The 24497-nt window shown below is 36.9% G+C and overlaps 1 protein-coding gene across 1 annotated transcript in view; it reads right to left on the bottom strand.

The window, feature by feature from the left end:
- Nucleotides 1-5384: 5384 nt before the first annotated feature.
- LOC110453272 (neuropeptide F receptor-like) overlaps nt 5385-24497 on the bottom strand; it is a 43644-nt gene continuing 24531 nt past the window's right edge. Inside the window, exon 2 of the mRNA XM_021502160.1 lies at nt 5385-7729. Coding sequence (XP_021357835.1) covers nt 6408-7712 — 1305 coding nt within the window. The 5' untranslated portion in view covers nt 7713-7729 and the 3' untranslated portion in view covers nt 5385-6407. The remainder of the gene's footprint in view (nt 7730-24497) is intronic.

Genomic DNA, 24497 nt, shown 5'->3' with positions numbered 1-24497 from the left:
CTGTAGGGTGGGGCTCAAAGGAGTCAGTGTGCTAAAATTTCTTCATTTTCCTTGTTAAGAATCAGAGGTGCTAGTTTCAAATCCTTTTTAGTCTGAAATCTGTATGCTAGATATTGAGTAAGGGGTTTTATTGTTTTTTGTCACTTTGAATAATATTTCTGTTCATGTTAAAAACAAAATCAACTCTCTGTATAAATATATCAGGTGACCGTTAAGGCCCATGGGCCTCTTGTTCATTAATTCAATTTTATTATATTTTTCTCTCAAATTTCATATTTCATATATCTATGTATAGGTTAGTTGTTTTTTTAAGTATTGAATAGATTGTCCACATTTCACTTTTGCTGTCACTTTGACTTGACTTTGACAATAACTGATTGCTGCAACATTTATATATGTAACTTCTTTGACAATAGCGGATTTCTGTGACAGTTATATATTTGTGTTACATGTTGCACTCGTATGTAATATGTTATGTGTTTTGTGTTGATTTTCTTTACTAGTACTGCTTATGTATATGCTTGTTGTTTAATCTTCGATTACTTCAACTTGTGATTGTTGTGGAAACCAAATTGGAACAGGTTGGATATTTGAGGATCATACAGGTAGGTATAGTCATCTGGTATTGTAAATATTGATGTCCATTTTGGTACACATGTACTAGTAAGTTGGGTTTTCATTTCTTTGAACTTATTTTGATTTTCTGAAAGTTTTTGAGATTGCATATCACTTGATTTTTGTATATTTAGTTTATATTGTATTGATCCATCATGGCTATGGAGGGATCATTCTCGGAAAAGGATATGAAGGTGATTACAGCTACTCTTGTAGCTATGGGTTACAAATCCGAGGAAGGCAACTTAAATCTGAGGAACTACGGTCCTGGATTAAGTCAAAGGAAGGTTCTAAGGATGTCAAACAGGAAGATGGTGCTACTTTTGCTACCTCTACAGTTACTGTCAATCCACCTGTAAGGATTTTTCTTTAGAAAAGTAATGAGAGGCAATACTCAAAGTCTGGAGTTGCAAAACCATTCAAGCACCAAGGGGAACAAAAACATGTACAACAACCAGAGACATCAGAATCCCATAGTGATGGACCCCTGTGTTGGCGATGTGGCCAGAGAGGACATATTAAACTTGGATGTCGTGTACGACTTGACCATTTAAACGGGGACAAGCCTATGAAGAAGGGCGGTTCTTAGGCTTGGAGAGGAGAGCCCTAAACCATGCTATACAACCAGACAGGAAACATATACCTGGAGAGTTGGTTGGTTCCCCGAGTGAAACACCTGGAGAAGAAGGATTTTGATGAATTTGCTATGTGTCCCCTATCGGGCCCCGCCCCTCTGCTCCCAGGGGAACCTCACTCATTGTTAATACCAAATTGGGTCCCGTTTGCCCTAGGATGGTCAGACTTATTGGGATTATATTTTCAAAATATTATGACATAAACATATACATAAATATACATACAATGTACATGGGCGTCTAGAATCGCCTTTAAATAATGTACATACTGTTCAAAATATTCTATCAAGTATCAGTATTCGTCTTACATTTATATTAACAAATAAGTATAAATTCTCATTTTGATATAAAAAATAAACTTCCGGATATTCTTGTCCGTACTCTATTCTAATTAAAATTGTACTATAATCCAGTGTCTGATTTCCGGTTAGAGTCACGATGGTGAACAGACTTCGCACATCCGTTATTATATGGTAAATATTAAATATTAGTATATGGAATGCTTCGTATGGTACAACATCATCCAATTCAGCGAATTTAAGTGCCATGTTAGCGTTATAGTTCTAGAGTATGTGTTGATAATAGTCAGGGTATAATCTATTAAACAAAAACATTTTCCTTTCCGACCCCCCCCCCCCCCCCCCCCCAAAAAAAAGAAAAATACTCCATCAGGCTTCAATATGTCTAGGTGCTAGTTAATATACCTTGCAATAATTTGTAGTTCTGAATTAGTATACGTGTAGATTTTGTATCTCTTATAGAGTTTGTACAAAATTGGGTCCCTTTTGCCCAAGGATGGTCAGACTTATTAGGATGAAATCCTTTAATCCATTACGTAGAAGAAGGATTTTTAAGCTTTTACCTCTATTTTCCCTATTTGGCCCCGCCCCTGAACCCCCAGTCATCTTGACTACCGAATCGCCTAGATCCAATTATCCAGTGAGACATGTTGAAATTTCAGGTATGATTCTCGGAAGTTTTGAAGTATGAATAACGTCGTTTGAAGCAAACAAAGTGTTTGGTTAACCTAATGTCTAGTGAAACCTATATTTTGAGGATGATCAAGCTTGATAATAGTTATTGTGACACATCATTTCGATTTAACTCATATAAAAGTGCATCAAATATTGCGAAAATATGCGCAAATATTGCAATTTAAGATAAATGGGACTTTTGTTGCAGTATATTGTTGGATTTAAGGTTTGATAAAAGAAACTGCTTCTATCTAAACTTTGGACAAAAATACAGTCCTGGCATATATTCAAATAAAATTATTCATTGAACGTAATCCATTTTGCTGCAAAACCAAATTTTAAATTAGAAAACACTTCAGGCAGAACAAATCCTAACGGTTGCCTTTTGATGCGATGATTAAAAGATATTGCATCGAGATGTATTGTTTGTTGATGAAATAGACAAAAGTGCCAAGGGATTAGGGGAAAATTGCTTTTATATACAAAAAAAACAACCTGTATTGCTGGGTTTTTTCCAAACATTCTAGATTGCAATATCATGTCGTTTATTAAAAATACGCCTTTACTTTCGGTCAACACTAATGCTAAATTGAAGTTGCTTCTGCAATTTAACATTTATACATTATCGTTGACAATTCGATTGCGGCATGAATTATTGGATTTTGTTAAACGGATCATTCCGTCGAAGTAGAAAACAAGTACGCACACATTCCTACTCACCGAAAGGGTTCTTTTGGTTTTGATTTTGCAGCGTTAAGCATCTTAACCAAGGTCATTTAAGGAGGGAATTTCAAAGTAACAAAAACAGGTAAGAGCAGAAACCCTTGGCCGACAGCTGAACCATCCAATAAGAACATGAATGTATAAAGACAATTACTTTTTCCATATTTTATAGCTATTTTTTCGAAAGGCAAAGTCCGACTTCAATGCATTTACACATGTTATATGACTGCATTAACCTTTAACCAGCTAGATGTTTTTTAAACTAATATATCGGATCTCGAATCTCTTTTCGACCCAATCAATATCTCTTCAATTCTAACCACTTACTTTTCAAGTTGATTTTTGTTTGATTAATGTCGCTTTATTTGGCATGTTTTATCTACTTTCTATTTGTCCTCATGACCTCTTTTGTGTTCTTTGGCCGTTAAGACTCCAATAGTAATAACGAAATGTAAGCCAATTTTTTATTTTTTTTTATTTTTGCTGAATTTTAAAAACCAACTAGAATTTAGTTTTTGTGAACGGTACATATGTCTCCCCTTATTAGCCAATAAAAAAACTATAAAACTATAAAAAAAATAACAAATGGTCATATCGCTTTATATAGTGGGACACGAGACACGAATTTAGAATGCGACACTCCTACCTCCCAAGATACATTAAAACAGTATGTTTAAAAATTGGCATTAAATTTCGATAAGTTCTTTTTTTCTGAACGTCTATTTTTAGCCAAACTTCATTATTTTCCTATGGTGTGTGGTTTTGCGAATTGAACCCTGGAAGATAGCCGATAGTTGGTCATCTTTGATTTTTAGTAAATGTTTGTTAGAACTTTTTCTCACGTACTACAGGAGTTATCTTTTTCACCTGTTGGTTCCCTATGGTCCGTAGGAGTGAATATTGCATTTTAGGACTGATCATAAAACTAATATGGCCGATAGGTAGCAATCAATCTTGAATAGTGAGAAAGTTTGTTATAGTTATTTCTCAAAAAACGTTATTCATATGTAGGTTCTCTTTGGCCAATAGCTCTGCATGTTTTTTTGCACTAATCGCAAAAGCACGACGGCCGACATGAGGCCACATTGAATTCGGAAAGTTGAGTATTTAGCTCTTAACATATATTACAGATAATACTTGAGGGATCTTTCTCAAATTTTAAAAGGAGATTCCACATAGTCTTAATCATGCATATTGAATTTTGAGAAATATCTGAAAACCAAAAGGGCTTAAACTTTTAGAGTTACAGAGTATTAGCAATATTTGTCATAACGCACTGGAGAGATATTTTTCAAATTTCACATGTAGGTTTCTAAAGGTCATTAGTTGTGTATATTTGTTTTGGATTGATAGTTTACCCAAGATGGCAGAAAGGGGGCAATCTTGAATTCAAAGAACTAAAGCTGGTTCACGCTATTTCTCAGAAAGAACTTGAAAGAGATTCATCTTGCATTTCACATGTAGGTTTGTCATGGTACACGTACATCATTTTGCATGTTTCATTTTAAGACTGAGTGAAACAAGACGACCACCAGATAGCTATTTTGATATCCGACAGAAAAAGGTCCTTCATGCATGTTTCTTGCGGGTAATGAAAAATTGTCACCTAGCAGCCATCTTTGATTTCGACAGTTTGTGTTTGTTATCACTGTTTTCAAAGAAGTACATGGTTTTTCTCTTATTTCAAATTAAGCTTTCCTTTGTTATATGGCCTATGGTTTTATGGCTAGTCGGATATTTGGAGGAGTAGCATGAACAATAATATCAAACAAAGTGGCAAAACTCCCACAAAAAAATAGCCTGATCGAAATATTAGACACTGATGCACGACAACTTATTTGTCGGGAATATACAAGTATTTAAAGGTCAATGAAGTTGACAACTTTAAACGACCTCTTCTGTATGACCAATAGTAATATTTCAGGATATTTCACCAGCGTAGCTGAGTTTAGTCAATTGAAATATAGTCAATTAGTCCACTTCTAAAGAAATATAAGGGAGATTAATACCAAGGCAACCAAAGCTAATTTAGCCTCCTGTTTTAATTTTCGATCACAACTTGACTTGAGATGTTTTATTGACAATGCGTTATGTACCGTTTTTCATGTGATGCAAGACAAAATATTGATAGAAAACATAGCTATCCCACATCACTATTTTCTCTATATTTGTTGATATTAATGGGAGGAGTTTTTGTTGTTGTTTCATACAAACCTTGGTATGTCGTAGCTTGAGCAGGGGTCATTGAAACATGATGACATTATATCACCAACCAGTTATCTGTTTTAACCCACAATATTTTGACCTTGATATTGTTCTGATGCAGATCTCATCAGTGCCTCTTGACAATGGACTTTCTTTGCTGAATATTTAACATGTTATTTTTGAATTGGCATGACATTTTAAAAAGAAAACAAATGAAAACATCTTTGCTTTATAGTTGAATTTTATTAAGACAAAGCAATACAACAAAATTCAATAAAGACTTCGCTTATATGGAAGTTCAAATCAGCAAAGGATGAAAAACATAACACCTGTGGTGTTGATATTCATGCGTGGGTGAACATTGTCACGTCTGTTTTACGTAGAAATAACAATGATGATTTAGTGTCATGATTATTGTACGTCTGTGATTTACTTTTTAAAATGAAATACAGCTCGTCTCTGATAATAACGGCTGTATCGTAGTTAACAAGTTGTAAGTGGTACGACTAATAGAATGCCTTTATTTTATAATGTATAAGATTCCCTTATTAAATATGCCCGTTTTATCTCGATTAATCTTTAATTATCTCTTTCATTTTTGAAAATATTACAAAATGTCAAAGGGGCCATCAAACATGAACAAACCATCACAAATGATAAAACGTATGCAAATTTAGTCTGCTATATTATAAAGATTATGTGTACTGATGCATGGGATGCGAAATTAAGCTTCTTATTTTGTGTGTGGAGAGTATCGAAAATATATTCTGCATAACAGTTGATTTCCAATATATTGCTCTGAAACTGCTGTCCTCTTCTCAGGATTGTTTTTCTTGCAGTTTCGAACGTTAATATCATCCCTTTGATCTTTACTTCTCAGGTTTTGTAAAATAATTAACTCTCTAGTTAGCTTTGCATAATTATTCATTCTGTCAAAAGCATCTAGCCGTTTCGTTTCTACATTTCCTTAATCCAAATGTCGATTGTTGTATTAGGAGCTTAACCAACATTAATTTTATTTGTAGAGAGAAAAATATATATCATACAATCTTACAACTAGTAACTATAGTGAAATCCTAAACTAGGCTTTATTCAGAGGGTTTTCCTTAAATTCGATATAATGATTTTCGGCTGAATATTATAATAACCTAATCTCACATAATTTCGGCCTTCAACCAGTATATCTGCATTGCAATTTGTACTATGAAGTATACAGATAGCATATTTCGGCGCCCAGTCATAATACAGGCGAGTGTTACAGGGAGATTTGCGAGCGGTGCGAATTCCAGTCTGTCACAGAATGTAGCCCAGTCACGGAACAGTCCTGTGTGTCACGATCCATGTGTGATAGCGCGCCATTATTGTCCGTGCTTTCCTTGGTAAAGACGATTACAGGGACGTCCCCACGGGTAGGGGCGCAGCAGCAGCTACACACACGTTGGACGAAGGACTTCAACTTAATACAGCAAACACAACAGGATAGCACTTTTATGAACTCACTCCGAAAGTTATCATTTAACCAACCATATATCATGGGATTTGTGCAAGCCGAGCTCAATACCAGCATGTGACAAATTTTATATGCAAGATTTATATTTAACTGTTTGAATTGACTGAATTGAAATTCTGTAAGAATATTAAACAAATTCAACGGAAGCCAGCTCAGAGCAAATACCACAGCGATAAGAGACAGAGTTACATTAGTTTTACGCTTTCGCCTCGATTGCCGCTCGTTTTTTCGTTTCTGAAAACTCGTTCCAGCATTGCCTTGATTAACCATCCGGTATTTTAATTTATTACATATTCGCGCATGCGCTATTATAACGATGGCTATTGGCAGAATGTATTGAACAATCATAGATGCTACAGAGTAGGCGCCCTTTTCTTCCATTAATGTAATATCCTCGACACATCTGTAAAAATAAACCTCGACCCATATAACAGGCTTTTCTACCCTATACACAGAAAAGATTAATAAAGGACTGGACATAAAAAACGATATAATCCAAATTGAACAAAGGGCAGAAGCCGCGCCAAGTTTTTTCATGCTATCTTTTGTCGGGTATACAATCACTTGAAAACGGTCCAATGCGATCGCGGTGATACTGATCGTTGAGACAAACACATTTGTCCCCTGGCACATACCGACGAATTTACACATAAATCCGCCTAGTAGCCATTGCCCGTTGCTAAGCAGACGATACAGATTAAGAGGCTGAGTGAACAGGCACAGAGTAAGATCTGATATAGCCAGATTGATAATGAATATATTCCTCGGCGTCCGCATATGAGGGTTCCTTACAACAACATAGCACACCAGACCATTGCCGACAGCGCCGAAAATGATAAGAATAGCAAAACACGTGATGAAGATGATGTCTGCGTAAGCTGTGACGTAGATTCCGCTCTGATCCTGAAGGATCTCCCAAATCAACTTGCGATCCATCTTTGTCATATTGTGGTCGAACATCTCCGAACCATTGTCGGGGAGGACTCTGTAAGTTGAGTTTTCCTGCGACAATAGGGGCAGTTGCTCCTTGTCCAAAATGGTAGACTCCATTATCGTATCGTAAAGACCTGCAAAATATAATGAACTGCTATTTACATGAATAAAGCAACGAAGACAAAGTGCTACATCATGGTAGATAACAAAGATAACAATACTTCCTATAATCTATAGTCTACTACCTAATGGGCATCAAGTAGAATAGACAGATTCGAGGCCAGTATTATGGTGTTCTTGAAATGAAAACATTGTTCCGCACAATTTTGTCAAAATAATCGGGTGTCTACGTGAAATTGGATAATACCATAGAAGTTATAAAATGTCCATATTTATAATAAAATCTTGCGATTTCTCTGTGTCCTAACATGTTCAGTGTTAAACCTTTTACTATTCAATTTATTTTGGGTGTATTGAGTTTTGTTATTGTCACTTATACCTGTTGACAGTCCCGATATAACACTGTTGCTGGACCGTTAAGCAATAAACTACCCTACTAAATAACCAGTAGAATACCAATTAGAAAAATTAGCATTTCAAACGTGTTCAACACTTATTAGAATAACTTTTGCTGGTTGATGACTCCATAAACATTTTATCGGAGAATAGCTGTATTCAGATGAATTTCGACATATTTAACTCAACAAACAATCATGTTCATTGACATATAATCGGTGGCTTAATGAGTTGCATATAAAATATTATTGTCGACACGCACTCGGCACCAAAAAACATGTGATCTGCCATATCCGTTAAGATGACACAATTAGTATTGGACTATATACAATACTGTCTGTTTTATTACATGCTCTTCGTCAAATTCCGTCGCCTGCTACGTATTTACATTTACAGTAAATTGATTTTCCTGCAGGCAAAATATTTACTTCATCTATAATTCGTTTCCTATTCGTATGATATCATCATAAAATGTATTCATAATAAACGGAAGGTAAACACGGTTGTTATAGTACAGGTAAATGATAAATTATGACTTTATGTCCGCGGAATATGTTCGGGTGGAGTGTTATGATATATGTACATAACATCTGAGTACGATGGTACTTTACAGTTGCCCCACTATCTGTAGACAGTATCTTCACCCGAGCTGAGCTGTTTCGAAAAAGTTAAACCCAATCAACGTTTTCATAATACTTATAATTAAGGCGTTTTACACACCAGTCCCTCTGTTCAAAGGTAGCTTAGACTATTTTGATTTTTTTCTGATGGTCCCAAACTCCAGGAGAGATGAAGCAACTAAGATGCAGTGTAATTGATTTTGGCTTACTGTATCTGTTGCCAAATTATTGAGATGCGACCACATGTGTGTGTGTGTGTGTGTGTAGGTGTGTGTGTGTGTGTGTGTGTGTTACGTTCATCTATCATACCAAATCAAAAGAATAATGTAAAATCAACAGCAGCAGATCCAAGCTATTGCAAGGAGGCAAGTACGCCAATATACCGCATAAAGAACACACAAAAAAGTGTTCCACTACAAGACTTATTGGAAATTCGGTTTTAATCATTTCGCGAAGTTCTCAAATCTAAAAGTATTTAGTGCATCACGGGAGATTCGATGTGCATAATAATGGCTAATCACATCCAAGATAGATTAAGGCAATCATATTTAATCAAGTGTGAATATTGACATTTCCAAATAATAGAATTAGATGGTTATATAACATAGCGGTGTCAATATCAATAGAAACGTTCTTAATCGGTATTCTTGGGGTGATTTCTGTTTGTTTTGGTTTAGTATTGTTTAACGTCAACAGATATGGTCATTTAAGGACGGCCTCCCCTGTTAGTAAGGTGCTTGCATGTAGTGTATGTGTGTTTTGGGAGGCTGCGATATGTTCGTGTTTGTCTCCTTGGGAATGCGTGGAACTGATGCCGTCTTTATAGTGCTACCTAACTGAAACATACTGCCGAAGACACCCAGCAGGACACTTCATCCGGTTACATTATACTGACAACGGGCGAACCAGTCGTCCCACTCAACAATTGCTGAGCTTTAAGCAAGAGTATAAACTACCATTTTTTACAGGCTCTGGTATGTCAAGGCCAGGGAACAGAACCCAAAGCCTTCTTCACAATCGCGAACGCTCAACTAAATGCTAAAAGTGAGCATTGCCAAGGGAGACAAGGAAGAAGAAAGTTGTTTTAGATGAGATCCTATATTTAGTCGCCTTTTACGATCATGCAATGGGGGCAGCAGGTTCCAGTCTTACGCCCTATGATTTGTGTAGTTCAGCTATAAATGACCAAATACAATGTACATCTGGCAATGAAGTAGTCCTAAATAACTGACTCTTCTTTTTATTGTTTGAGAAGGACGATGATAGTTAAGACTTAAGACGTCCTCCATACGGTCTCGTTGAAAAATCTGCGCATCGGGATTGGTATGCACTTTAAAAACTGTTTTCCGGTTAACCAGAGCATGTTCACATTCTTTCCAAGATTTTGTAATGATCTTCCGAGTCAGATACTTGCAGTAGTACAATGTAGACCTACCCTTGTATGTTCAGAGGCCAGTAAAGGACGGCAGCATTCAATGACATGCCGTGAAAGGCAACTTATTCAAACGCCCTGAAGGATTTTTTTTATAGATATTGCTTAATGACATTGAAAAAACCCAAATAGTTATGTTCCCCCATATTCAAGTAAAGAAGACAAAACCTTATTGCCACTCATGTGACCAACCTTTTAAAGTTAAACAAGTTATGATTTCAAACAAAACCATGACAGATTTTATAATGTTCCGTCTATGCTAAGTGTGTTGGTTGTAAAGCGTTTTACATCCTAACTTTTAATTACAATAAAATTGACATCTTCTACAACCAATTCGTTCGCTATTCATGTTATCATTTACATTGTCATATTTTACCTTTATTCATGCATTATAGCAGGTAATGAAAAGGCATATAATGCTGCGTAAGCAGTACTGTTGCCACCATCTGTTGATTTAAACTTTAATGTTTCTGATTTAAACCACTTGGTTTTAAGATCACAGAAGCAACATAATTGGAATCAATACGTAGATAACAAATCACATTAACCTGTTATCGGTGAATAGCATACTACTATGTAGCTACAGAGAGAGGCTCCGAGACGAGGTTGTCCATGCCCGTTTCCGGATGGGTCAACTCATTGTTATTTATTGAAACGTGAAGACTAGTCTCAATGCATAGCGTATTAGGAACCATTTACATTAAAACAATTGTTATAAGATTGTGTTGACCTTCAGTCAACTCGAGACATTTTCTATAATAAAATTACATCCGTAAATCTTATGTATTCATGTGATACAGCGTTTCGGCCTGCACCATCTTCGATGCGAGTTGCTGTAGTAACGTGCAGTAACGTATACCAAGTGAGGTAAGTAAATTCGTTGTATATACTTGAAGTGGTTTTTTTTATGAATTATCAACATGTCGATTTATAACAAATTTAAATGCTCAAATATTGATCGCATTCGTTTTGGTAGTTATTTGTGTAAGTTTGTCCCCCAGGTATCAAAATGTCAATAGTTTTCCTCTACTTGTTTTCGACGATTTTTACAAAAAACAATATAGTAAATTGCATAAGACACGATGAAAGTCCATATCTAAATTTATAATATTGTCATTGCGTCTTTTACCAATAACGTGTTTGTTGGGATGCTGATGATTCTGTTTGACCTTACTCGTTACTAGGTTGAAAACGGTCCCTGCAGGTAGGGTGTAAGAATTGTGCCTGCTGCCCCCATTGCATGAAAGTAAAAGGCGACGACTAAATTTGGGATCTTTTCTTTTTTCTTCTTTCTTAACAACTTCTTCCTTATGTCTCCCTTGACACTGCCTCAATTTTGGCCTTAAGTTGAGCGTTCGCCCCTGTGAGGAAGGCTTTGGGTTCTGTCTCCTGGCCGAGACACACCGGAGTCTCTAAAAATGGTAGTTTCTCAGTTCCTCATCAATTTCGGAGTGGGACAACTGGTTCGCCCGTCGTTAGTAACATGTGAATGGGTGAGGTGTCCTGCCGTGTGTCTTCGGCAGTATGTTTCAGTGAGGTAGCACTATAAAATCGACATCAGTTTCGCGCAATCTCAAGAGGACAAACACAAACATACCGCAGCCTTCAAAAACTTAGGCATTCACTACACGCATGCATCTCGCACTGAGGGGAGGCCATCCTTAAAAGACCATAGCTGTTGATAGGACGTTAAACGTTACAAACCAAACAAACCAAAATGGGTTGAAAACGTATGATCCTTTGTTGGGCTTTGTACCTCTGCTTGATGAGTTTACATCGTTTCCCGTGTTCTCACATAGCATAGCTAATTAGGAGTGGAACGACTGGTTCGCCCGTTGTCAGTATAATGTGACCGGGTGGGGCGTCCTGCTGGGTGTCTTCGGCAGTATGTTTCAGTGAGGTAGCACTATAAAGTCGGCATCAGTTCCTCGCTATTACAAGGAGACAAACACGAACATATCGCAGCCTCCCAAAATACACAAACATACACTACACGCATGCATCTTGCACACAGGCGAGGCCGTCCTTAAATGACCTTAGCTGTTAATAGGACGTTAAACAAAATCAAACAAACAAACAAAAAGCATAGCTGTTTTGTTCTATCACCATTGCACATGAAACACTGTTTATAATTCACCGGTAGAAGGAAGTCTGAAAAATGTACTGTGAAAACAATGTGACAGGATTTTTCAGAGTATTTATGATTGGTACAGAAATGAATAAGATAAAACGTAGGGAAATGCATTAGTGAATAAAATGTCAATAATTTGTGCCCCAACTGACACTGATAGGCCGTCGTGCTGGTATTTGATCAATGCTAACCGTGAAATGACTTCTCGTATACATATGAAGACATTTATAACGTATATGAAATGATACATATATGTTCAATTAACTTACTCAGACAATCGTTATTCTGGGAAATATATCGTTACAGTCGGATACACTGCCTACTGTATATTTACTATCACAAATGATATAATCATCATGACGTTTACATCTTTTTATTTATTCATTTAATCCCCAGATTGAAGGATTCTGTCTACCTACAATCTCATTCTAATATACAGTGTATATGCTAAACAACGTCAAAGAGAGATGTCCATTACATATATACATGATCAATTGTTATATGCAATTAATACCGGCTTTGGGATAGGTCAACACGTTGGTGTCAGTCCTTAAAAGGCATTTAAGTACCTGTTTATAAGACGCTGGCCCCTATTAACCAAACTACTCGTATGGGTTCTCGAAAACAAATTTGGTCCACTCTCCTATTCAAAGATAGATACCAATGACAGTTATATAGGCCGGTTCGGTAGGAAAAGGCCTGCTGTATCCAACTGAATGACATCTAAAGTAGCGACTAATAGGGAACAGTTGCAGAATCGTAGTTATGATCCGCTTCCTCTGAAGCAGCCAAATTTGAAATCAGTGATTTTATAGCCTTGTTTTTACAGCCAAAAACAAAATGCTTCCCAGAGAAAAAAACGTGCATCATTTCCCCAAAATAAATACCCTTGTTGTTCCAAGGACGTTAAGCCCAACCCAACACTTTAGATTTATAGTTGCATGAATCACAGATAACTTTGGTAAGGTTTACATAGAGGCATTGCAGATGAAATGCTTATATACTGTATTTGAATACAGCGACGAACCTCCTACATCACACACTCACGCATGCTTTACACACATGGAAGTACATCCTTAAATGTCCTCAACTATGAATAGGACACGTTACCTAACCATTATAATTGTCAACGGCCCATCAACACAGGATAGGTCATTAGGGCCATCAAATGGTCGATAAAAACAAATACTAAATACAAACGTCAAACCAAACTTGAAGGTAAACGACAAACGTCAAATTGAATATTAAAAGTGGTTATGGTGACTCAAATTTTATTAAAAAGACTAACAGTTTTCAGATAGCCTAGAGTTGAAGAGTTATGTTTTCGAAAAAAGATTTAAGACATGTAATGTTATTTTAGACTTGATCCATGAACATGTAAGTAAGTATCGAAGCAGCCCCAACCAAAATAAACTTGTATTTAAATGGAGTACTTGACAATTAATCCCAATTAAAAGCAATCAAAGCACGCCTGCGAGATCCTATGTAAAATCGATTCGCGCCTCTAATCGATGGAGTTTGTTTGCTAATTACTTAAAACAGTATTAGTCACGCGTAGAAAGGAAGTAGAATGACTTTAAGACGCTATTTAACCAATTAAGGAGATTAACATAGCAAGACTGAGTGGAGGATGACGAGTCCCCTGACACACACACCGAGTGTCGATTGTATTTAACATGGTATCCGCAAACTAGACATTTGTCGCTAACGTCAATATTCTCTTGTGATTTGTTCACAACCTTAATGAGTATTGTAATTACTCATTATAACATGTGAAATGTCACGCATCTCTTCATTTAACGTTGCAATTAGCAATTTATGTTTGTACAGACGTATAAATCCACTAGATTTCAATTTCCGAGAGCGCTGTGTATATTGAACTGTGTTTATCAAACTTAAACTAAATGGACCGAGACGAAAATAAATTGAGGAGGTATCAAATTTTGTTTTGTTTTAGTTTGTTTAACGTCCTATTAACAGCTAAGATAATTTAAGGAAGTGCATCCATGTATGTTGTGTATGCGTGCATGTATGCCGGACACATGGTATGTTGGTTTATTTGCCTCCTTGTGATAGCGCGGATCTGATGCCCACTTTATAGTGCATTCTCACTGAAATAACATGCAAAAGGCACCCAGCACAGCATTCCGCCCGGTCACATTATACTGACAACTGGTGAACCAGTTGCTGTCATTTCTCAAAATGCTTTGGTATGTCCCTGCCTAGGGCAAGACCCATTGCCATTCTCACCTGGGCGAACGTTCAACATTAAAGCCAAAAGTAATGTGATTAACCATTCCTTGGCGCCAATAATGTAAAATCGACCGTTTCACCGGCTTTGAGTTCGAAATCCTGTTTCATTTGATATCCTGGTATTTTCGCGCTGATCCATATAATGTTCAATACGCTTTCTCATAACCTGAGCAAAACATCTATCTTGGTTTGGTTTGGTTTTCAAACCACGTTATTAATAGAACATAGAACATAAAGTACGAATGTACACACGAAGCCTTGGAGGCATTGTTGAAATTTGTGAAAGACGTTAAAAATATTTGGTTCCCACATGAGCCAGGCACGGAGGAACATCCTTAAACGACATTGTAGTCGGTAACAGGACGTTTAGCCCACCAAATCAAACCAAACTTTCTTTTAGACGACGATGTGGTGCAAGGCACCCTTCTTTATATGACCTTTTATGTTATCAGGACGGTAAACCCAAATCAAAAATACAAACAAAACAGATTACAATTTTTGTTAACTACAAATAAACAACGGTACAGGAGATGACACTACTGTGTAACAAAATCTCGTTTGGTGGTTGATATACTGTCCTGGACATAGCCTCACAACCTTTTTCATTTTTACTAGTACGCAAAACGACAGGGTCCATAAAAGTAGTATGTGAAATAAGCTCTTTTTCCATTTTCACGCATACCTTACTCGGTACACCACACTATTTCCATCATTTGTATCAGTACAAATACAATGTACCTTTCAATGGTATCTGCAGATTGCAGGAACATATTGATGAATCACAGATTTACTCAATAAACGTGATTGGTTGCAAGACCCGTGACGAGTGTCTAGACAGATTGATTCCTTATTGATGAATAACTATTAACATGGCATGGTAACAGTCTCTTGAAACATCGGAATAAGATAGAATATTGTCGACATATTCAGTAAATAGAACTACTAAATTGTAAGTAACTAATGGAACAAAATAGAATCAAAATGTGTGTCCATGTAATAACGCACTTAACTCGATAGTATCGTCACAGTCTTGTCCTCAATATTATGTCTTAAATGACAATTACTTTTTCAGGCTTCTCCGGTCTATGCGATCCATTTTACGTATGCTAAGTTCTAGCCATATATGACGTCGACGACTGTATCCCTATATTTTAATATATTGCTTGAGAAACAAAACATTTGCGTACTTTACTTACCAAGTGTTTCTTTGTCTATGCACTAATCACGCCATTTGTCACGTTCAAGAGAGTCGTTAATGCATTGAATATTGATTCCATCTACGTATGATAACCAACGCTCGTTTCATGTTCCTAGGGTTTGATTTTATTTCTTTAAATCAGTTTTTGTTTTTTTAGAAACGTGACCTAATGTAATTGCCTTTTTACCCTTAATCCAAAACTTTATTAGAAACTACCGATATCACACTCATTCGCAGTTTAATGTCCTCGCAACAGCTACGGTAGTGTGGAGACAGGTATCTAGGGAGCCATCAACAGGAACGACAGACAGAAAAGAAACAAATCCTTGTTGTTCTAATGGCGGCAGCAAATAACTTCAACGTCCTTCAAGAAGAAATTACATGATTTAACGCAGAATAGTTTTTGAATACATAACTGAACCATGTGCAAGTCTGGGGAAAAGAAAACGCCTCCTGTATCCCCTTCATTCCGTTTTTACTTCTTTTTAAGAAATTGAAGCGACCAAAATTGATCTGCTTACCCTTTGTAACGGTCTATCTTTTCGTTCCTCTATTTCCGGTCGGTAGTGTCCTCCTAGGTACCCTTGGTCATACGATCTTAGCTCTTGCGAGGACGTTTAACCCGAACAGATAAAAGAAACATTTGATTCTCTGGTTAAATTTTACTGTAAATGTGCTGTTGTAATAATAGATATAAATTGTGAAGATTAACAAAAAAACTTCTGCGATTAAAAGATTCTGGAAATGTCTGTGTTGTCCGCATGACAATATCTATAAAGCTAGAACGATGAACGTCGGAATTAAATGTAAATGGTTCTATTTATTTTAATTTCCCATATGACGAAAAAGCCGAATCCCATCATTACTCGCATGCAGATATGTCACATGATAACGAAATGAAAATAAATCGAATGGTAAAATCGTATTATAAATATACTGGCAATAGTCTGTGCTTGATGTTATCGTTATGGTATAATATTTTAAATGGAAGTTATTAATTTTCACAGTTTCTAGTAACAGCTACATAATCTGAATTTATAACACACTGCAGTATGTGGAATGCTTCACTTAATGATAACCTCGAAATGAACGTGAATACATTCAACAATACGTTTCACACATGGACTATGACTAATAATCGGTACCCATAAAACAAGCCGATTTCCGGTTTATGAGAAAAAAATACTGGACCGATTGTATTTTGATGTAATTGGATGGGCCAATGAGACATAAAGTGATTTCTATTTCAGCTGAAACTGATATTTACCACCGTTCGTTCTGATGATGTGAAATCAATTGTGGTAATCTCCTAGATCTCCAGTACGTATCTCTCCTCAAGGGGGTCAAATCAATTACACTGTCACGGACACAAACGTATATCAACCCCGACATGTATGTCGTGCAGGCTAGTCAAGTACAGCATATGACCAACTTGTTATAAGGGAAACGGTCCTTGATTGTATATTTAAGCTTAGACATACACAGTATCTATTTTACATACCTGGGTATGTCGGAATAACTGGAAATGAGATAGGGCTGCTTAGAAACGGCCCTTAATCTACAACCGAGATATATTAAATTTGGTGCCTTCGGCATGCTATTTCAGTGAGATAGCGCTATAAAGTCGGCATAAGATCCGCGCTATCACAAGGAGGCAAGTACACCAACATACAGTGTACTCCGTCTCCGACATGCACACACGCATGCACAATACACTTGGAGGCACCTTCTTAAATGACCAGGCTGATGGTAGGACGTTAAACTCTGTATAACAAACAAACGTTCCGATGACGTAAAACCCTAACAACAGCATCTTGGACGTTTGCTTGAATGTATATCAAAACGCAACAACACGACACATTTGTCCCTTGTACCTTGAACAATAATAAATCTTGCTCGAGTGTATACCTTAACTGAACTATTTTGTACATTTTTGGAGACCATGCCACACACGAGAATGTGGTAGACAGAGGATGACCTGTCTCACTCATGCGTCACGTTCTAGAACCCAGACGTGCCACTGAAACAGACGCGTTCCATACATACTAAATCGCCACCGCTTTAATTGATATATTATTGTAAATGGCAATGTCCTTTGACAATTTGTTTGGTGGAGGTCTAAAGTGGTAAGGTCATGGACGGTTTGTTTGTTTTTTGTCAGAGTTTAACTTCCTCGCAACTGGTTCACTCGTTGTCAGTATAATATGACCGGGCGAAATGTTGGGCTGGGTGCCTTGGATATACGAGGGAGAGCAGCATTGGTTTTTCAAGGTAACATCATTTAATATCATTGTAATAGATAAATCATCATGATCATTTTGATGGTGGCATCATTGCTTCTGACACTACCGGTTTACTCAGTAGATTGATGAGCCTGTTGTATGGTAGCCCATGTGTGACTATGTACAGATAATATAACAACGTCTCACTTTCGATTGATTGTCACTGACGATATATAGGTAAAACAATGCATGGAGCATTAATCTGCTCCATGAATATTATCCAGGCGTTGCAATGATGCACTAAGCTTAGGCCTATTCCCTAAATATGATCAACAGGTTGATGGCGCATATATATCAGATATTTCAGCCTGTCGGCCATTTTGTTTATTTGATCAGTTTCAAAAGTAAACATGAACAATAAAGGATAGTGGAGAATCCGCATATAAAATTTGAGAAAGAACCCTTCCTTGGAAATAGCACAAACAAACCTTAACTGTCAAAATCAAAGATCTGTTATCCGATCAGTCTCATAAGAAAACATGCACAAGTTCATACCAAGGGGAACCTACATAACTAACCTTCTCTGTAGAAATCCAGGAAACTGAATGTCGGCCATTTTGTTTATTTGATCGAAAACCTGCATAACAAATCCGAGAAAGATCCCTGCAGTAATTCCTGAGAAATAGCGATAACAAACCTTCAATGTCAAAATCCAAGAAGCCTGCCTGTCAGCCATTTTGTTCATCTGATCAGTCTCAAAAGTTAAACAGCATAACAAGGGACCACGGGGAACCCACATATAAATTGGACGGACGGACGGACGCAGGGCGATTTGAATAGCCCACCATCAGATGAACATAAAAGTATGTCCACGGGACACCGTTTTTCGTTGCCGTAGTGATAACTAACATCGATATCGCTTTCAAAGGAGACTTATCGGTAGGAAGTTGATATCTTAATCTCAGGACGGAGATAACAACACAGTCCGCATCATGAACCATCTAGACGGAGATTAGAGCAACAAAATGAACGAATAGAGAAATTCATCGGGGCAGATTTTAACAAGAATCAGATAGCACTGCCGATTTACTAAAGTACTCGTTATAAATGTTAACATAAAAGAAACGAATTTCAATTAAAATCCGTCAGGAGAGAATAAGAACAAGAGGCCCATGGGCCTAAACGGTCACCTGAGTTAACAGTATTTATTTTTGTTGTTGAAATATGTACCAATTTGAGTAAAAAATAGTATAATGTTAACTTAACTTTGTCAGGACCATGAGCTGATCATTCCTAGACCAATTTTAAGTGAGATCGGCCTATTAGAACTTAGTAGCAAAATAGCGGCCATGGCAGCCAAATTGTATTTCTGATTGACCCGAAAAATAACAACACTTTGTCAGGACCATGATTCGATCATTCCTACAAAGTTTCAGTTCAATCGGCCAAGTAGATCTTTACTTTAAGTTTGAAATAGTTTACCAAAATGGCAGCTGTGGTGGCCATATTGGATTTCTGATCGACCTGAAAAATAACAACACTTTGTCAGGACCATGAGTCAATCATTCCTACAAAGTTTCAGTTCAATCGGCCTAGCAGAACTTGACTTTAAGTTTGAAATATGTTTTCAAAATGGTGGCCGTGGCGGCCATATTGGATTTATGATTGACCTGAAAAATAACAACACTTTGTCAGGACCATGAGTCGATCATTCCTACAAACTTTAAGTTCAATCGGTCCAGCAGAACTTGACTTTAAGTTTGAAATAGGTTTTCAAAATGGCGGCCGTGGTGGCCATATTGGATTTCTGATCGACCCAAAAAATAACAACACTTTGTCAGGACCATGAGGCGATCATTCCTACCAATTTTCAGTTCAATCGGCCCAGCAGAACTTGACTTTAAGTTTGAAATGTAAAATGTTAACGGACGACGGACGACGGACGACGACGGACGAAAACGGATAGCAATAGGTCACTTGAGCTAAAGCTCAGGTGACCTAAAAATCTAAGTACAGATAAATTTGTCGACTGTGAAGTAGCAAACAGTGTATCTTTATCGGGAGTACAAGGTTATTTACTTCATTTATGAAATTCAGTTTTTGTATTACTTGAAATATTGTTACGTATATAATTGCTGCAGCAAAGGCGTATTATCTATCTACAAGAACAACCGTCCAACAATCTTATATCATTTCCGGTCTCTATTCCTTTGGGTATCGACTCTCTGGCCACCCGACTTTGTATGACCTTAACTGTTGCGATAACGTTTTGTTTTGTTTTTGTTTTGTTTAACGGCCCATCGACAATGTGAGTCATTTAGGGCCAATAACACTGTAAAAAGAAACATTCACGAAAATAAACACATAAAACCAAAACTTAATAGCTTTAAATATGTAAAGGATTAAACAAATACATCAATATCGAACAAATTGGCTGCAAAATATATCATATTTTATTGTAAAAATCAATAGAGTGTAAATAGTCCTATATTAATTGCACAGAACAGTTTCGAATATTATTTTCATAGAAGTTACATCATAAAATCTGTCACGTATTTGTTCGAAATCAGCGCATTCAATCATAAAGTCTTTGACTGTAAATGATTGTTGGCATGTATGACAATAAGGCTGATGTTCCTTACGCAAAATGTGGCCATGTGTTATGTAGGTATGGCCTATGCGCAAATCCATGCCAAATACAAACTAATAGAGAATGACTTGAAATCCGTTGCCTGTAAATGACATATAGACTATAAACATGCGATACCATTCTGTCTACTGGCATTCCCAAGGACAATCCTTATCCCTGCTCACACGTTGTCAAAAACTTGAACGGATTTCATTTTACAAAAGCTATTTTTATTAAAACCGTGTTTTTTAAGCTGGCATATTTTTGTTTGTTTGTTTGTTTGATTTTGTTTAACGTCCTATTAACAGCTAAGGTCATTTAAGGACGGCCTCCCCTGTGTGCAAGATGCATGCGTGTAGTGTATGTGTGTGTATTTTGGGAGGCTGCGATATGTTCGTGTTTGTCTTCTTGTAATAGCGCGGAACTGATGCCGACTTTATAGTGCTACCTCACTGAAACATACTGCCGAAGACACCCAGCAGGACGCCCCACCCGGTCACATTATACTGACAACGGGCGAACCAGTCGTCCCACTCCTAATTTGCTGAGCGTTAAGCAGGAGTAGAAACTACCATTTTTAAAGACTTTGGTATGTCTCGGCCAGGGGACAGAACCCAAAGCCTTCCTCACAGGGGCGAACGCTCAACAAATGGCCAAAAGTGAGGCATTGTCAAGGGAGACATTAGGAAAAAGAAAGTTATTTAGAAAGGAGAGAAGAGATAAGGTCCCAAATTTAGTCGCCTCTTACGATCATGCAATTGGGGGCAACAGGTACAATTCTTACGCCCTACCTGCAGGGTCTAAGCTGGCATAATAAACCAATTCTGCTTCATGATGAACATCAAGTTTGTTCATAAAAGATTTAGTTCTTAAACAAGATACCCGCTTAATTTGCTTTTACATAGAATGAAAGCGGTTTTGTATTAATTGAGGGTCATTACAAAATCATATAGGGCCAAGTTACACGACGTCCATCACATAATGTAAGTGTTACTTATGTCTTTACGGACTGTTGATGAAAAAAACCCATTAGGTCTTTCGGGTCTATAAAAGGTAGGTACAGCATTAAAAGGCTGGTTGGTTGTATAGGGTTAAACGTCCCATCAATAACTTAAACTTAGGTCATGACATCAAACAAACGAAAAGATAAAAAGACAAATGTCAACTTGAAAAGCAAACGTTTCAATGGTTATTTATCTCTGTTGAACAGAGCAACAGGGTTTTGGCATTGAGACTGCTCTCTCCGCGTTGCAATAAACAGTAAGGGTAATGTAATAATGACCCTTCTGAAAAAGGGTTATCTCGTCTCGGCGCAAATTTAATTGTTGGAAGAAAATAAAGTCGATTTTCACGTTTGGAGTTACAAATATTGTAAAGAACAAAGAAAACATAAACTTCGTTTTGCATTTTCGGACTTGTCTCTCTGTTTGTGCAGAAGGCAATATGATGGCAAAAGTCTTCCATGGTGATGGCTGGGTAAGTTCTCGTAAAATTTTACAATATGTGCATCTTCATAGCATTACCATTGAAGACACAAAATCGTGTTGAGGTGGCAAACTTGCTGGTGCAAAAGGTGAAGCTAAAAGGCCATAATGTTCATGCCAATCTGCTAAAGGTTCGTTTGCACTGATAAGATTCATATGTTCCACACTTTCTTGCCAAACAATCTTGGTTAAAAACGAAACGTCTCCGTTGGGATGTATCTTGTGTCTTCATGTAATCCTCTTCCTTCGACGTGAACTTACAAACGAATGTTAGACTGCCATACTTTGATTTTAAATCAAAATTTTAATTACCAAAAGAACACACTGGCAGCGCCAATGATCTGAAGAAAAAAAATAGTGTTTGCGATTTAACCATATGGAACCAGTACAGCAAATCAACGAAAAGAAGAATTCCTTTCGCGTGTTTAGAAATGCCTAACGGATATTGAAAACTCTTACATTTTACACCATCCATACGTCAAACATTCGATTATTAAATGCGCCGAGTTCAACAAACTTAATTCCAGATCCAGATTAAAGACAGTACGGAACCACATTTGGGTCCATATAATGCTTTGCAAAATTCACAACAAAACGTTAAAATGTTCAAAAGAAACGCATCCACTTGGCAGAGCATTACAATTATCCATCAATCAGAGAGTTCCAGGGACACAGATGTAATCGAAGATTGTGGAATAAGATTAGAACTTGATTTGAGTAAAGAGAGATAACACCGGGAGCGCAGACAGGTGTCAGTTTACCAGAATTCCATAGTATTAGCAAAGTAATAGTTGCAAAAACAAATAAATACTACAACAAAATGACAATTAAAGTCGTAAACCCACCCTTCTCTTCTAAAAGGAAACGACATCAAACATACGAAAAGGTAAACAAGAGTACCGCGGGGCGGAACAATATACGCCCGTCGAATGTCATATAGTGTTTTATACGTTCTTACATTGAAATAAGATCTGCATCGTACTAAGAGTGGTTAGCTGACATGCTATAAGAAATGTAGGAGAAAATTTCTGGACAAAATCAAATACAGAAATGAACAAAGGCGGTAACTTTTGCAAAAATCGTTGAATCAAAGTTTTTTTTAATGGAGGACACAACTTCATATCATGATTATAATGTATACCAAGTTTAAAAGAGATCTGTTGAAAAATGTAGGAGGAGATTGCCGGACAAAAATCAAATACTGAAATGAACAAAGGGCAATAACGTTTGGGGAAAATGTCGAATCAAAATTCTCTTACGGTAGACACAACTTCATATCATGATTAAGATGTATACCAAGTTTCAAAGAGATTGCTCGAACAATATAGGAGGAGATTGCCGGACAAACAAAAGTTTACGCCGGACGGACAACCCCATACCACAATACTCCCGTCAAATTTGACAGGCGTATAAAAACCAAATTCATCTTGAAAGATGAAATTGGCTTAGGCAGGTAGAATTCTGGACAAACCAGCATGTTTAGGTAGGTTAGATTTGTAAAGATGTTACCTTTTCGTAGAGATTAGGTACATGCAATCTAACAAAAGGGTTTTACTGTCAACGGTTCATCACTGTCGTCATGAATGAAAACAAGGTATCGTACAACAAACGAGGAAAAAGTTTATGTTTCCTTTGCTCCGTCAACAATCACAAATACTAAGGTTATGTTGCGTGCTAGCTTCAATCGGCGAGTTATGAAAGCAGCACTTGATCTACAATCGGAATAAGTTAAACTACGATTCGATTTCTAACTACATCAAATTGTATCTATTGATAAGAATTGGAAGTACATATTTTTAATTATACCTAATGTTAGTTCATACGAAAATGGCAGTGCTGACCACAGAGCGCATGTTGTCTTTGCGTGACTACACATAAATAAAAATCAACCTCATGCCTGAGACCAACTATTTACTGTCAAACATATTATAAACGAACGCGTCGATTTTCAACAAACGCGCGTAAAGTTTTCAAGAAATATATAACAAAATTTGTTGATAAGGTTTCTGTGCCATTCATGTACGATTTTATGCATTTGGTATTTCTGTACAGCAAGCTGTTGATATCATGGTTTATAATCAATTTGTGTTGTTTTTCCTTCTTATATTTCCTTTTTTTAGTTTATGTTAGACTATTACTTTATTGTGAACGTGTGGATTTAGTGTTGTTTGACCCTAAATGACTTTATTTGTTGCTGGGCTGTAAAATAATACAAAAAATAACACCCTCTTGACCTAAGGAACGTTTAAGCAATGCCCTTTATACGCGTATTTCATACACCATCTTTTACTCTTGCCCACTGTCATTAGTATGGCAACAAATGACCGACTCGTTCATCAAATCCAATAAGACATGTTATTGTTGAATTAACGCCAGGACGAACTCTTGATAACCTTGTTAGAATTTTTTTCACTCAA

Source organism: Mizuhopecten yessoensis, unplaced genomic scaffold (genome assembly GCF_002113885.1).
Source record: "Mizuhopecten yessoensis strain PY_sf001 unplaced genomic scaffold, ASM211388v2 scaffold7225, whole genome shotgun sequence".
Taxonomy (NCBI): Eukaryota; Metazoa; Mollusca; class Bivalvia; order Pectinida; family Pectinidae; genus Mizuhopecten; species Mizuhopecten yessoensis.
This window is presented reverse-complemented; position numbering and strand designations above follow the sequence as displayed.